Raw genomic sequence first — 16,572 nt, 5'->3', positions numbered from 1 at the left:
CCTCTCCGTTGTCAATCGTCATGCACTATTGTTTTAGCCATCTATCTTCGAAGCTCGTATCGCCAGAAATGTACGATTCAAGTAAATTATAACATGTAGTTTAAGTTCATGTGAATCAGATTATTTTCATCATCTATATAATTTTCTATAAATGTGCATTTTGTTAAGTATATCTTTTCATTTCTAGTAGGATCTTATGATGCGATCACAATCCTATGATCTATGACATTTCATTACCCTAGCAATTTTGAGTAGGATCTTTTCCCTAAAAACATTGCATAGAAGCTTCTTCTCATAATTAATTTTTGCTTTAAAATTAATTGTAGAAAAATTTCCAAACACACCAGACATCAATAATACTCACATTAATTTTCCATCTAAAGATAGTGCATGTTCTTTCTAGTTTCTTGTTAATTTCTAACTTCAAACAGAATAGAATGGAATTTGCCCAAATGATTGATTTTTAGGAGAAAGAAAGATTTTAACTACTTATTTTCATTCATACAACCTTTTTCATAATGGGCAAGTAAAAGATAACACATGGTGGGCACCTTGTTTAGTTGATATGAAGACAAGTGTAATTTATTTAATTTTTTTTCATTTGATAAATGGTCTATAGTGATCAAAGGAGGAGAACATATATAATACCACTACACATCATTAGTGAGCTTCCAGAAAATACTTTGAAAAGCTACTGTTACTGGTTGTCACAAAAATGTAAAAAACAGAAGTGCAGAGTACAAAAGTTTCTTCCAAGCTTCTCTGTAAATAATGTATCACGGTGTCAGTTCCGGAGAGGAAAGGCAACATAATAGAAATGGTTGGAAAAATGCAACATATATTGGTCCACAAGAAAATACTGCTAGTATTTACCTCTCATCAAGAACTTCATTTGTCTTTACATTGTTGGTCTGCAATACAATGGTGTGAAATGTGACAGAGGATAAAAGTATGTCGGGAAATGATATTAGACATTATAAATCTTGAGGAGTGAAATGAAATTGCATAATTTCATGATTAAGGAAGGGATAAGATCTATATTTGTATTCTTCAAGATGTACAGTAGCATGATCAAAATTTAATTGTATTTCAAGATTTTTCAGAAAACTCTAAAATAGTTCTTAGCAGTAGTTTAATCAAACATGTAACGATCATTTGAAGTGTGACAAATGGCCTCTTGGACAATGAAATGATATCAGGTTAACAATATCATTCAGGTCCCAAATGTCGTTTTCTTTTGGAGAATTAAGAGGGTATACAAATTGAAACCCTTATGGCCTTATCTTCCAGAGTTTAGCTGCGGTACTTAGCTTGAATAGACAAAGGGAATGACTGTAGATTTTAGCTTTTATATAGGTGAGTACTTTAGCATAATTGTGAATTGACACATAAAAAATTACTGGACTGTCTGTTGCAGTACAAATATATCATGAAGAAGAAACACGGGGACGGGAATAAGGGTGGGAGGGATAATTCTGAGAGGAGCATTTGTAATTACTAACAACTAACTATTAACATTTGCCTATAAAAAAACGGGACGGAAATAAATTAACACAATTTTTCTTGCAGATTTTGCTTTGTATTTTTCTACAGATCTTACTTTGGATTTAGCAGCAGTTAGAACCTCCGCAAATTTATTTCCTGCAATTATTTTTTTAAAAAAATTTATATTAAAACTTTTGTGTGAATTTACTTAAGAAGTTTTTTTGCGAATATTTTTTAAGTAAAATCCGCAGGAAAATGCGAAGCAAAATCCACAGGGTAAAGAGTGATTTTTTTCAAACTATCCTATTTTGATGTCTGTGATTCATTATTACAAAAAAAAATTGATGAAGGCGTTTGTAGCTAGCGGCTTTTTGACCCATAATTTGACACATACTTTAGCATAAATTTTGACCAATAAGAATTTAGCATTCAATTGACACATTACTTTTTGTAGCGGCTTTTGACATCTAAAATGCTGCTGAAAGTAAAAAAAACTATAAAATACGATTGTGGTGATTTTAGACATTCGCAATTGCCTTTTACTTAACTTCAATTTTATGGAGGTAAAAAACGGACACAAAATTTATATTATGTGTATTATGCTGATTTAGTGCGCCTGTTTCAATTTTCTCCCAAAATAGTCATTTTTTTTAAAAAAATTAAGATGTTTATTTCAAAATTTTCTAAAATAATCATTAAAAAAAATCAAGATCCTAATTTTAAAACTCAATTAATTTTGTACATGGGTGTCACGTCAGTTAAATATCCACAATTGTGATGTTTAGTACAATCCATTTAGTTATAATCACAGCAGCATCTTCACTTACAAAAATGGCTACCCGTTCATAAATAAAATGGTAGCTATGCCGTGATCATTACACTCTTCAACACTACCAAAGGAAGAACAATGTCCTAAGGCTACAATAATACAATTCATGTACCTAAAGCAGCAAAGTAGCAAACAACACACCAATTAGTGTACACACTTAGTACTGATGAAGAACGTGGATGGTGCTTTCCCCATGTCCATGGGCAATATCTAACAATTGCTTGCTATAGAACGACCTGTCAATGCTGTGCTTAACATGGTAGGCATGGATGGTTGACATGTCCTACGCCACTATGAGTGAAGAGGTACCATCTACGAATGCAACAAATTGTACCCACTCGACAATTTCCCTAGCTAGGTCCAATCAAGTGGATAAATATGACTTAGTTAATCCTAAATGGTAATTAAATCAATAGTAGTTAGTAATTATATCAACCGCTGCGAGAAGATTAATCATTGTACGTTATCGGTAGTGGATATCCTAAACTCACAAAAAAGGGTAAGGTTAAAAATATTAAATCAATAACGGATAATTAATTAAGAAAGTAATACTTGCTAGACATATGATATGTTGCAACATTTTTCCGACATAAGCGAATTGTGGCAATTTTTGACTGTCACAATTTGCATTATATTAAAAAAAAACATTTTATGGCGGTTTGAAAAATTACAGTAACTATTATATTTTCTATTTATAAGACTCGGCTTAATTGCAACTTTGGTCCCCGACGTTTACCAATGACACGATTTTGGTCCCCCACCTAATTTAATTACATGGATGGTCCCCGACGTTGTAGGCCGTGTGCAACGTTAGTCCTACTGTTTATTTCTTAATGAAGGAGGCTTACGTGGACGTCCAATTGGAGAGAGAAATGAGGTATGAGGAGAGAGGGAAGCACGTGAGTATCACGTGACCCTTATCTGAACCCATTATACCCAAACCCCTGACCTCCCTGGAACGAAGAAGGTAACGCGATTTAGATCCCTAGGGTTTCAGATTTGGGTATAATGGGTTCATATAAGGTTCACGTGAGTTCACGTGATACTCACGTGCTCTCCTCTCTCCTCAGATCTCCTTTTTCTCTCCAACTAGACGTCCACGTAAGCCTCCTCCATTAAGAAATAAACGGTAGGACTAACGTTGCACGCAACCTACAACGTCGGGGACCATCCATGTAATTAAATTAGGTGAGGGACCAAAATCGTGGCATTGGTAAACGTCAGGGACCAAAGTTGTAATTAAGCCTATAAGACTCGAACTCACTCAAAATACTGTTTGAGGAGAATCATACATATCACTTGAACAAAGCACCATATTTTTTTCAAAAATGTTGAGGCCTTATTTTGATCATTGTCATTAATGAATTGCACCAAGGAGATGAAGGGCTGGCTGTCACATAGCAGTCACCTTCAATATCGGGTCACCACTTAAGAGCTACATAATGATGCCACAAGCCCCACCAGTAATTGACACCCCAATTAAAACAAAAGGAGAATTCTAGCATATGTGGTTTACCAGCATACATGGTAATTTGTAATTGATCTAGTAATTATGACTAAATTTGTAATTATGTCTCATATATATGAGAAGAAAAATTGTTATGGATCGGATTACTCCATTGGTCTAGTCTACATTAGGCCCAATCTGCCTTCCCCCATCGTACTTGCCCAATCGGCGAGTCCCATGGGCAAGCGTGATGCGGATCAAGCTGGCTCAAACACATTAATGGACACAATTCTGAATCAGGAGGTAAGGATCACATCTATTAGAATCTCTTCTCGAAATATTTAAATAGAGGGAATGAATTAACCACAAATTTAACAACCTTTCTAATAAATATGAGGTCATCATCTACAATTAAGGTATACACACTTTGATGTATTGTTACTTTGTTCAATCATTTTTTTTTTGATAGACAATAAGAATAACATTGAATAGAAGTACAAGGGGTACTTCAACCCAATACAAATAGGGAGATGAAGAGAAAGAAATAAGAAAAGAAAACAAGTATAAGACAACAATCCTACCAATGTTAAAATCTACCCCACCTACTACCCACTTGAAAATCGTCAATACAAGTGATCTCTTAATCACGAGAAACTAAAGCTTGAAGTCAACCGACCATCTTGACCCAACCATTATAGTCGTGCGGTAGAAGCGTGCGGGATTTTGGAGGTTTTCAAACAGGGAAGGGAAGGTGGTGGTCAGGTGTTGGTCACGTGGCTGGAAGGCTAGCCAGAATATCATGTCAAACAACTAATTATCCTAAAAATTTAAGCTGTTAGATAATATCACATGAATGATTTTATATTATTATTTCTAACATGTTGTTAATACAAGTAATTTTAGTGTTCAATGGATGAAAGACTTAACCCACTTTCATCTTAGAAGATACCAAAAGTTACAATTAAATTTAAACCATCATCGCACTATAACATTTTAGACATACGATGTAAGTTCTATAATGTTGCCAAAATTGGCAAAAAACAATTAACGTTTTTGTAATCGTTACGAACTAAGAAAAGTTACAATTAAATTTAAACCATTACCGGTACACTACCATTTGTACATTTTTTTCCAAACAAAGGCAAAACAAAATGGTAAGTGTTAGTAGAAGAAATATAAAGCCCTTGCGAGGACTGATGGAACATAAAGGATATTACTAAAGGTTTAATGGTCTTAGATTCGTTGTAAAAGTATTAAACTTAAAAACCTTCACAAAGGACTAAAAAGAACAAAATGGCATTGTTTATCATTGTCAGTTTGTAAGAAAAAATAATACAATCATTTAAGAATGGGATTGCTTGAAGGGTATGTAGCATATCCAAATGGGAAATTTGAAAACTTGTTCAATTAGATGTGTAAAGAGATTAAAGTAAAGGAAAAAATATTCTTGCCTTCATTAACCGTGATGCCAAAAATATTTCATTATTTCAGCTTTTATTGGTGGAGGACTTATGTGTCTCTTTTATCTTATTGATTAATACAATTCCCTTTAAAAAAATTATGTGTGTTTCATTACAGTTTTAAAAACTGCTTTATGTTTTTTAAAATTAAATAATTTAAGAATATGTTTGTCACAGCCTTAAAAACAGTTTTTTTTTCGTTTTTGTTTTGTACATCAGAAAGTTTACAAGGCAAAAACAACAACAAACAACTTAATGGATGGTTAGAGAATCCTTTAGGATCAGGACCTCTAACTCCGGGGAGGGAAGGATATAGCCAAGATAACACCCAAAACATTGTTAGAGTGAGCTCTTCCCACTACCCAATCCGTTGGTGCATTGGCTTCTCTCTTAAATCTTGATCCAGGAAATTCTGGTGTGCCAATGGAGAGCAAGCAAAACACGAATCTCTCTAAGTAACCTTGCTTGAGCATGAAAGCGCGAATTCTCTGAACTCGCTAGGACGGTAGTAAGTTCCCTGCAATCCACTTCGCAAAGCACCTCACGATGTCCCTGATTCCACGCAAAAACTAAACCTTCTCGCAAAGCAATAACTTCGGCTAGGAAAGGATTTCCATTAAGACCAGTCCACGAGAACCCTCCAAGCCAATTTCTGGAGTTGTCGCGTAGCAAACTACCAGCACCCATACGATCATCAACCTCCTGAAAGCTACCATTAGTATAACTTCAAATAGCCCCGCGGCAGATTTTGTGCCACGCCTCCTGTATTGTCCAAGGGTTATCGTCTAGCACCATGTTATTACGTCACTTCCACAATCCCCAAACACTAGCCAGGAACCTCAAAGCATGGCTTCCCCTCGAGTGCACAAGAATCCAATCATGGAGATCCAAATTCCAGAAAAATTCTGCCATCCCCATGCACCCAATCTTCCCCACATCTCACGTGAATTAGGGCAATCCCTCAAACAATGGAGACAATCCTCCATGGATGCTGGAATTTTTCAAACTAAAATACCATAATAAATATATTTTTTGTTTCTGTTTTTAATTTTTAAACTATAGTTTTTTATTGTTGGAAAACATTTTTTTCTTCTTTTATTTTTTTTGAAAACAAAAGTTATATATATAAGGTCAATAGTACAAATAGCATATCAAATGCTACAAAGCAGATTTTAAAACTGCTACCCGGTGATCATGAGAACAAAGTCAGATCAAAAACCTACGAGACGGACAACCGTCGGGGACCCAATATGTGACAAAAATCACACAACCCAACAAGCTCATACCTTTCAACAGTTCTTTTCATTTTGAAAAAAAAAAGTAGCAAAACAATAAAAATTAATCATACTCAAAACTTTGGTTATATTTTTGTATAAGACAAAAAATTACTAGTTATATTGTTATGCCGAATGGAGTATTTAACACAGTAGTACTAAAACTCAGTTACCTTCTTGGGCTACTTTTCAACTGTCAGTGGAAGTAAAATCAGGGGTCTAATTCTATCCATAAAAGCTAACTCGCTGGGCGAAAAACTAAATAATAATAACATGAAATATCAGTTTAGAATGAATTTATATGCATTTAATGTAAAAAGAAAAATCACACTCTCAAACAATTAAGTTTTTAAATTTTTTTACTCGGTTAATTTCCTTTTTTTACTCGGCTAACACATGTTAGCCCATTTTGTATTTTCTTGCATGATCTATGTTAGCTAACGCCGCGACGCGGCAACTTTACAACAATTTTGAGCCGTCACCGTAAAATTACTGGAACAAGTTCATTCAGTTAGATCGGTCTAAAATTTGGATATGAGATTTAAAACATTTACATTTTTATCATCAACGATTAGATCAGTGAAATTTGGGTCTTTGTTTGTGGGTGTCGAGCGGCTTGATAGTTTCCTTTGTCGGTTGAAACTTTTCGCTGTTTTTTTTATTTCAATGGGACCTTTGCAATGAGGTAGGCGCTAGGGGTTTTGGTTTGTTTAAGCACACTTTGGTGCTTTCGGGGTTTTTCGAAGGTTTGCTATGTGCGGGTTTAGGCCCGTTTATGCTGCTAGATTATTTTACCCATGTTGAGAGTATATATAAATGTGTGTGTGTGTGTGTGTGTGTGTGTGTGTGTGTGTGTGTTGAAGATGAGGCGGAGAAGTCAATGAAAGTTAGCGTTGGCCTAGCCTACCCCTCATCATACGACTTATATCTAACATATACTTTACTGCTTTCTTTTCGTGTGCGAATTGTGCCTATTTTTTCCATCTAGATTTTACACCGTGAAATGAGCCATACCCAGACGCATTAGCGTCAACTAGGCTAGCTAACACTAATTTCCCACCCACAAAATGTGTTGTACCCACATGCATTAATAAGCGTTGGTTATAGTTGATGCTAATTTGACGATGAATGTGGTGTCAGCCCATAACCGCTACTATTTGCCAATGGACGAAGGCTACGTTGGCCAATAATTTTAGCGTCTATCTAAATCAACGCTAATGTTATTTAGCCGCCTCAATTTAGCGTCGACCTAGCTGACAAAAAACTAAAATGTGGTTTTTATGTTGTTGGAAGAAGTGCTAGAAGCGCATGTCAAGAAGCAGATGCCATATTCTTGGATTGACTACCAAAAGAAAACTAGGATGAAATTTCAAATTAAACTGTAAATCTTTTATAATTTCTCACAATTTGTGATATCAGATAAATTTAAAATGTGGTTGGTTGCACATCTGAAATGTCACAAAGTTCTAAACTTATGATAACAGGTGAAAAAATGAGTCCACTGATACATCTATGTTGAGGAGATGCATAGTAAAAGGCACCATGGTATCATGTCACACACTTGCTAGGTAGGAACTTCTCGACTTAGCCCAATGTCCTTTTCACCCCATTAATATCGTTTTCAGAACTTCGTCTCTCTCTCTTTCTCTCTCATATGCCCTACTTCCTTCACTTGTGATTTTCTTTTTTTCAAAGAAAATGTTAATGAAGCCTAATTATAAAGGTTATTCTAGCTTTATTTCTGATTTCATTCATACCACTAAACTGATTAGAGGTGAAAAAAATAAAAAACCAAAAACAAAAAACAAAAAAATTAATAAAATATAGAGATGATGGCAGATGAGAGTATATGTAGTAGTTTCTGATGCATAAACCATGATGGATGAAAGGTCGTTTTACTACTTTATAAATACCCAATTCCTTCCTTGGCCACTTTGCTTTTGTTTTCTGATTGATATATCTCCTTCCCTTCCTGTTCTAATAAGTAGAAAAGAAAAACACCAAGAGCTGAACACACCTGTTGTATCCTTAATTATATTCTCCTTTTGTTTCCTCACCAGGTTAGTGAGCAAAATACTGAAACCACCATTTCAAATCCATTCTCACTGCTTCATCTCTTTTGGGTCAATCAAACTTTTTCCACTTCAAACCCAGATTTAGCAACACAACCCCCCTAAGATTGCACACTATATTACTAGCTAGTAAATGAAATTTTTTATGCTAATGATGTAAATGTTGGGGAGTTAGGGGTAAAGAGGCTGTAGTGAAGATTCCAACTTTAGATTTTTTTCTTCCCCTTTTGATATTCTCCCTAATCAGACCAAGCTAGCTGAAAGACCATGATTTTTTTTATGATTGTTTAACCTGATATGTATTATGTAATATATGTTTGTCATATTGTTCCTGATAAAATATATTGATTGTGTTTGTTTCAATTGATTCAGCTTGCTTGCAGCAATGGATTTCCCAAACCAATCCATGTCAGATTCTCCACAGAGAAAGCTGGGAAGGGGGAAGATTGAGATCAAGAGGATTGAGAACACCACCAATCGCCAAGTCACTTTCTGCAAGCGCAGAAATGGCCTTCTTAAGAAAGCTTATGAGCTATCTGTGCTTTGTGATGCAGAGGTTGCTTTGATTGTCTTCTCTAGCCGCGGTCGCCTCTATGAATATGCTAATAACAGGTATATACTTTCTAAACAATCAAGGATTTCAATTTTTCTGTGTTCTTATTTTCATGGTTTTTTTCTTCATCATCATATTCCTCATCTCAGAAGTCCTTTTGAGAATTTTTTATATTTTTTATGTGAAGTTTTGAGATGGTTCTATGTCTATTTGGGGATTTGGGGTTTAGATTTTTGGTCCTGCAAATAGATCTTTGGAAGGATTTGAGCACAAAGAACATAATCATTTTTTTGTGATGTAGTACTTGAGAGTTGAGATAGAGTTTTTCCTCTTTCTATCTCTGTTTTCTGAGACCAAGTATCACTTGTCTTTCTTCACTTCCACTTTGGTTTTTTCCATGTATGAGGTTTGTCTTGATAAAAATTTTCTAGTTCTTGGTTTTGTTGGAAATATATAAACATAGATCTGGTGTTGCAATAGATAGAAATAGAAGCACTAGCAACAGGCAAGGATTTGGGAAGTTATGCAGCAGGCCTGTGAGATCAGCCACTACTTCCCCCAACTTCACTCTTCCATCCATTTTCTTGTTAATTTTTGGGTTTCCCATTTCCTCTTTCCTTTTCTATTATTCTCATCTTCTCTCTCTTACACAACTGTTAAGGTAAGCTAAGAAGGCCTAAAGCTAAAGCTGTCATGTGCTCCAAATTAGCCCAACCCTTCCCATCTCCTTATTGACACTTCCTTAATAACACGTCAGTTAGACATCAAGAAAGCACAGTAGTACAATTTTCAAGCAACTTGTCAAACATGTCAAATTGAAATAATTTTTTTTTTTTGGATCTTTACTCTTTAGGGTTTGTAAAAAGCCCAAAACTAGTTTTCATCAGATTATGCAGAATTAAACCAAATCAGCTCAGGGACACTCATACCCAGATAAAGATTTTCCATTATTCCAAATACCTAAACCAAAGTTTCCCCAAATTTCACTCACACCCACGTGCAAGATCTCAAGCCAAGGTCAAACCTAACCCTAAGAATTAGGGCTTTATTAGCAAAAACAACAACTAATAAAGTTTTAGAAAGTTAACACTTTCCTTTTCTTTTGAGCCAAACAGGAACATGAAAATAGTCAAAATGGTGTGAAAGTTTCAATTTTTTTGGTTGATTTCACCCCCCTTTTAGGAAATGAGGGTTCTGTGAATCTGGTTAGGGTTTTAAGGACTAGTCTAGGATTTGTCTTGGTTGAAAAGAATCTTTGGTCATGTCACACATGATTTTTCAGTTCTTGACTTCTGACAAAAGAGTGAATTCATGTCATGATTCCCATACTTGGCTCTCTTTCCCTCTTCCATCCAAACCCTAAATTTTATCTCCTATAGTCCAAACACCCCAACTCTGGGAAAATTTCCCCTCTTTCCCTTGTTTCCCCCCAAATTCTCTCTTATATGTATTCAAAGAGTAATAAAAAAATTCATTCTTTTTACATTGACATAGCTTCAGAAACAACAAAAAAGACAGTGAAATAAGTGAAGAGCCAATGAGATTGCTCAACACTACTGTTGGTATCTCAGACTGGGATTTGCTCTTGCTCAATAGCTTGCACTGTCAAATTTGTGAAAGAAAAGAAAAAGAAAAAGGGTTTCAATGAGAGAGAGTAAAGAGTGAAGTGATGAGTGAGGTAAATGGTGGCAGAGACAAACGTACGATAATTAAGGTAGCCAATGGGAGAGTTCTAATCTGAATAAATATTTGGCTTCTTCCATGCAATGGGAAGCGTAAAAACTATTGCTGTTTCTGCTTCTTCTGCTGTCTGAAATGGACGGCTGTGATGTTCACAGACTTTCAGACACAAAGAAAAGAGCACAAAAATATAATCTTTTTTTTATGAGTGAACAGTTGAATTGATACCTAAAGTGTTGAGTACTAACAAGTTCGTCTTTATCTTAACAAGTTCATCCTTATAAGAAAGAAATAGTTCTTCCATTTTACGCAATCAGGGACCCCGTGAGTACTTCTTTAAGGCGAGACGAACTTGTTAGGATATAACACTTTTGGAGACCAATTTAACCATTTATTTTTTTTTATACATTTATATCATTCTTAAAAGTTAAAAAGCTTGAGATATTTGAGTGTTATGTGGGTACATTCGAGGTGGGTATTTCAATGAGGCTGAAGGGTATTAACCACAGTGAAATGGGTTTGTGCCAAGTGGCAGGGTGAAAAATAGCTCTAGAAATAGTTGAACCAATCATGTAGTGGGATTCCGTGCCAGCGTGGCAGGGGCAGCCAATCACTGCCTCGAGGAAATTAAGGTATCAGAAAAGCAAAAATGGTTTTTTCCTTAAATTCTTTTTTGGATATTCAAAATATTATTATTATTATTATATTTTGAATCACATCAAGTCAGATTTTGTTGATGGGATGAGTTAGACTTTCATGAGATCATTTGATGTTGCTTTTTTAAGAGTTGCGTTTAAGGTTCAGTTAACTGAGAGAGTTGGATGATTTGACCATCAACTAGGTTCAGCTTAATTTCTGGTTAATCTTCAATGTGTCATGTTTAATTTCAGATTAAATTGAACACTAAATCATTTAATGCATTCATCCAAACTTGCTATTTCATTCTATATGTAGATGGGTCTAGTCCTCCTACTCAACCAGGAAATGAAAGATGTTTGTTTCATGTCTACGTAAGCCTTGACGACTACCGTCAAAAAACAGTGAAGAATTAATAAACACAGTAAAATGAAATTTGGCACTGTAGTAAGTGTTAAATTGTAAAAGTTTTGTACATAATTGAGGGAAATTGGGAAAAGATAAATGCCATGAAAGTAGATGATATGACTACTTTCAGATTTGATTTCAATGGTATTATACTCATTTGTTGATGGAAGTACCCATCAATTACTAATTGCACTTTTGGGCAATTAGTTTTCACTTATGTGATTTCGGTACCATTATTTTTCTAGTAAATTAAGAGTACTTGCAGTTTTAAAAATAAACGCCTTTACATATTTATTTTCTATTCAAATATTTTGGTGGTTTTGAGTGAAAGAAGATTTTTAGTGATGTAATCAAAATAATTTCAGAATAATTTATTTAAGAAATTAGAATTTGAGAGTTTTAAGTGGAACAAAAGTGATTAGGTGCTTCATTGTAATAATTTTAAAATTTGAGGAACTAGATTTGCTAAAAATTTATAGATGACTAAAATTATGCATCCTTTATCTAAAGTAGAGTGACCAAAAATGCAATTAACCATATTATATAATATTTTTTATAATGTTTTTTTTTGAACGTATTTTTTTTATAATGTTATTTGATTTAATTTACTAAAGTTAGTCTTCTATTACTAGTGATTCTTTTTTTTTGTAAAAACACAAATTATTTGATATACTCAGTTCAAGAAATAAAAGTTTTATTGGACTTTGATTACTAGATTGAACACTTCTTAGGATGATTTTTTCAAATCATTTTGATTTCAATTGTACGGAACTGTCAAATACATAGCTTGATACTTGTAGACAAATTGGGAATTTTGAACTGACTTCTTTTCTCATTTTTGTTCATTTCTGAACAATATCTTGTTGCGTATGAAACAATGCAAAGCTCCAAGAGTAGACATGCTGACCTCAGGACATGATGTGAAATTTTATTTTTCTACAAATCCACCTCCAATTACATAAGTCTTCTGGATTTATAGGATAAACCAATGTTCTATAAATGGAACTAAGATTTTGAAAATATAAAATTAATAGATTATTTAAGATGATAAGTTTGAATGTAAAATTCAATTTGACATTTTTGTTGTCTGTTCTATCTTTTCCTTCACCCATATATGGGAAAATCACAGCTTTCCAACCTCTTCAATTTTTTCCCTTCAATACAATCATGAGATTAATATAATAAGAGTGGCATTGCAACCTAGTACCCAGTAAGTTGGAGTTGAATCAGTTAACTACTTCTCTGTGCAGTTTGAATTAGGTTTTGATGAATTGTTTGAAGTAGGCTTTGATGAATTCTTTACTAACAAAATTCAACTGAATTGCTTAACAATCACATAGAACCTTCATATGTTGAACATTCCAATGCATTCCATTGGGTGAATGTACGCTGAAAATCATGATCTTAATTTGTGAGGTATTAAATGTTATTTTGAACTGAAAACCAAACAAATAATTAAGAGTTCAATTAGAGTATATATAACTAGGTTACCTTTAAAATTAAAGTTTCTCTCTAATATTTGAGAGAGTTTCATTGATGCATACACAAAGATATTCAAGGGGTATATACACTTGAAATTACTGGTATTGATTTGAGGCTTAGCTTATAGCACTTGAAAATTAAAAAGATACAATTTTAGGTCTGACTATCTCAAACTTTCTATTCTTCCATCCTATGTTTAACTATATGTTGTAATGTTTCATGAGAAACCATATTACTTGAGAAGCAATTATGGTGATAGTTAGACTATACATAAGGTTGTGAGTACTAAACAAATGAGATGTATTATGTACTTCTAAGAATGTTTCAGCTCTGTCAGGCTCTTGAAGATTTTAATAAGACAGTAAAACCAATTTTCATCTCCTTTTGTTTGCATTTTAATGTTCTACTTGCAATTGTTATTTTACATAATAACTTACAAGCCCTTGTAAGTTGCTTATCCACTTAGCTTGCTAACATCCAATAAACTCTAATTTCAAGTTATTCTTTTAATCATTGCAGTGTCAAAGCAACAATTGATAGGTACAAGAAAGCATGTTCAGATTCATCTGGGGCTGGATCTGCTTCTGAGGCTAATGCTCAGGTATATTGCTTCATTATTTTATATTTCTTCAAGTCACAGTGTTGGAAAAAAGGTTAAAAGTCTTACATTGATGGACAAAGAAGACATATGAATATAAATCATAGAAGAATAAGTACATAAATCCTAAGGGGTATTGGAAAACAAGTAAAAGAGAAAAGTCACAAAAGTAACAACTGGATCAAACTAATCTAATTAGACTTGAGGGGAGTATTAGAAAAAGTAAGAGATCGCACTTGTTGATTAAAGATAAACTATAGGTGCACAAGTACAGAAAGCCTTAAACCATTTTGGATTAGCACCCTTAGATGATAAAGATTAGAAAAGTCATAAAGTACTCTCTCACACCCACAGCTATAAACTAATTTGGGCTATCTAATGAAAAAAAATTAGCAAATAGATTGAGTACATCAATTTAACCATTGGTCAAAGTGTTTTAGCACCTAACTTACATTTATAGATAGAAATATTTGATTTAATTTTATTATTTAAAGTAAGACTTACATCAATGATGTCATGAATCATCATCAGTTTTATCAGCAAGAGGCAGACAAACTGCGTGTGCAAATTAGTAACCTGCAGAATAACAACAGGCAAGTTGAAGAGATTTCACTTTTCAATTTGTTTTTAACTGGTATTATCTGAGCATGGTTGCTGAAAAAGTAAATAATAAAGTGCAGGCAAATGATGGGTGAGTCTTTGGGCTCTATGAATGCCAAGGAACTCAAAAACCTGGAGACTAAGTTAGAAAAAGGAATTAGTAGGATTCGTTCCAAAAAGGTATGTCATGTTGTGAAAATATCTTTCTATAATTGGCTGGTAAATCTTGCATTTTACTGACTTTGTCCTTCTTGCTTGTGCTACATCCCAAACATCAACATCAGAATGAGCTACTATTTGCTGAAATTGAGTACATGCAGAAAAGGGTAAGTATTTTCCTTGTATTCATGTTTTTATTTTTATTTTTCAAGTTTTATTTTTGAATGTATTTGTCTTTAGTCAGTATAAGGGGACTTGTTTGGTCCTGAGTTATCAATGGTTATGAAAGGTGAACAAGAATATCATAATTTAGCATGTGATTGTGTTCTAATTTTGGCTCAAAAAGTTGCAGTTTCAGTGAGATCTTCTTGTGTACAATGGACATCTTCAATTGTGGTGCTACATTCTGTTTGTTTGTGTTGGAAAAAGTAGAAAAACTCACATCAATGAGAAAAGAAGAAATATAAGACAAAATAAGCTAGAATCATAAGTGAATATAAGTTTGAAATAAAGACACTTTGTGTGTTTGGATGGAGCATTTGTAAAGGATGATGTAATTTTTGGAGGAATTTAAAATGCACTTTGTTAAATTCAAACACAATGAATTTAACATTCCTCCAGAAGTTACGTTATTTTCTACAAATGCTCAATCCAAGCACACTATAAGATATTTTGAACAAACTAGCATAATAAAACCTCCAAAGTAAATTACATTTACACAATTAAGAGTATATTTGGATACCAGTTGATCATAACAAACTTTCATCTTATTTCATATACAAAATTTCATTTATTTTTTATCTTGAGATGCGTGATAATGTTGTTTATATTGACACCAACTGATATGTAAACATAATACTATAATCTAACTACTTATAGAAAGTTTTGAATACCCACTATTGCTTCCAATGTATCATAACTTTAATGAACAATGCAGGAGATAGACTTGCACAATAACAACCAGCTTCTTCGGGCAAAGGTGTGTCTTTATCTTAATTTATGTTGTTTCTCTCACATAAATGTGCAATGTTGGTAATGTTATGATTCATTTGGGGGGTGTAGATAGCTGAAAGTGAGAGGAACCACCCTAACTTGAGCATTTTGGCTGGGAGCACCTCAAACTATGAGTCTATGCAATCTCAGCAGCAGCAACAGCAGCAGCAATTCGACTCTCGCGGCTACTTCCAAGTCACTGGATTACAACCCACTACACATACTCAGTATTCGCGCCAAGACCAGATCTCATTACAACCCAGTAGTCAGTATGCACGCCAAGACCACATGTCCCTTCAATTAGTGTAAGCATATCATCATCCCTTATCATCATTCAAATTCATACTACAAATTATTTGAGAAAATTTTTTTAGGGCTTATACAATAAAGATATTCAATCTAACAAGTGTTTTTTTTTCCTTCTACTCTTGTGCAGGTAATGTGTTTGCGGTTGAGAAGTACTAAGACTTGTAGTTTGCAATTTAGTATTATAGCAGCAGATGAATGCTAAGGTTAATATATATATAATTTAAGCAGAACTATGTGGAGGGAATTTAAATGTAAGTGTTCCCTCAGTACTGAGTAGTTGCTTAATTTGTAGACGTTTCATAAGAGTACTCTATCCTGTATCTATATTGAAACGCTCCCTGATATGTTTAGTACTGTGTTCTATGATTATGGAAAACACGAGACACCTTGACATGTTGTTTTGCAAGTTTGTTCACAAGTGAATGAAAATTGCAAAATATGTTATGGCCTTTATTGGTGGAGTGGAGGGTATAAATTTGCTATTGCTATACACACACATATATACTCCAGCTAAACATGAGGTTTGATATAAACTGTACAAGGCAAACTATTACAATAACTAGTACTATTTACACAAAAAATCTTTG

At 33.9% G+C, this 16,572-nt stretch overlaps 1 protein-coding gene across 1 annotated transcript; it reads left to right on the top strand.

The window, feature by feature from the left end:
• Positions 1 to 8,292: 8,292 nt before the first annotated feature.
• On the top strand, positions 8,293 to 16,497 carry LOC130726566 (floral homeotic protein AGAMOUS-like). Its single transcript, XM_057577860.1, has 9 exons — positions 8,293 to 8,555; positions 8,940 to 9,179; positions 13,846 to 13,927; positions 14,456 to 14,517; positions 14,605 to 14,704; positions 14,809 to 14,850; positions 15,621 to 15,662; positions 15,746 to 15,981; positions 16,113 to 16,497. Exons 1-9 carry the CDS (start codon positions 8,371 to 8,373, stop codon positions 16,114 to 16,116), a joined length of 993 nt encoding a protein of 330 aa, XP_057433843.1. The 5' UTR covers positions 8,293 to 8,370; the 3' UTR covers positions 16,117 to 16,497.
• Positions 16,498 to 16,572: the final 75 nt, after the last annotated feature.

The sequence above is a fragment of the Lotus japonicus genome, chromosome 6 (genome assembly GCF_012489685.1).
Source record: "Lotus japonicus ecotype B-129 chromosome 6, LjGifu_v1.2".
NCBI lineage: Eukaryota > Viridiplantae > Streptophyta > Magnoliopsida > Fabales > Fabaceae > Lotus > Lotus japonicus.
The sequence above is the reverse complement of the archived record's forward strand: the minus strand, read 5'-3'. Positions and strand labels throughout refer to the sequence as shown.

What these genes read in the sequence shown, in the direction of transcription:
- LOC130726566 (XM_057577860.1), top strand. Translation starts at nt 8,371, where the DNA reads ATGATGGATGAAAGGTCGTTTTACTACTTTATAAATACCCAATTCCTT. An exon ending in TATGAATATGCTAATAACAG is followed by an intron (nt 9,180 to 13,845) that starts GTATATACTTTC and finishes TAATCATTGCAG; the next exon opens with TGTCAAAGCAACAATTGATA. An exon ending in CTTCTGAGGCTAATGCTCAG is followed by an intron (nt 13,928 to 14,455) that starts GTATATTGCTTC and finishes AATCATCATCAG; the next exon opens with TTTTATCAGCAAGAGGCAGA.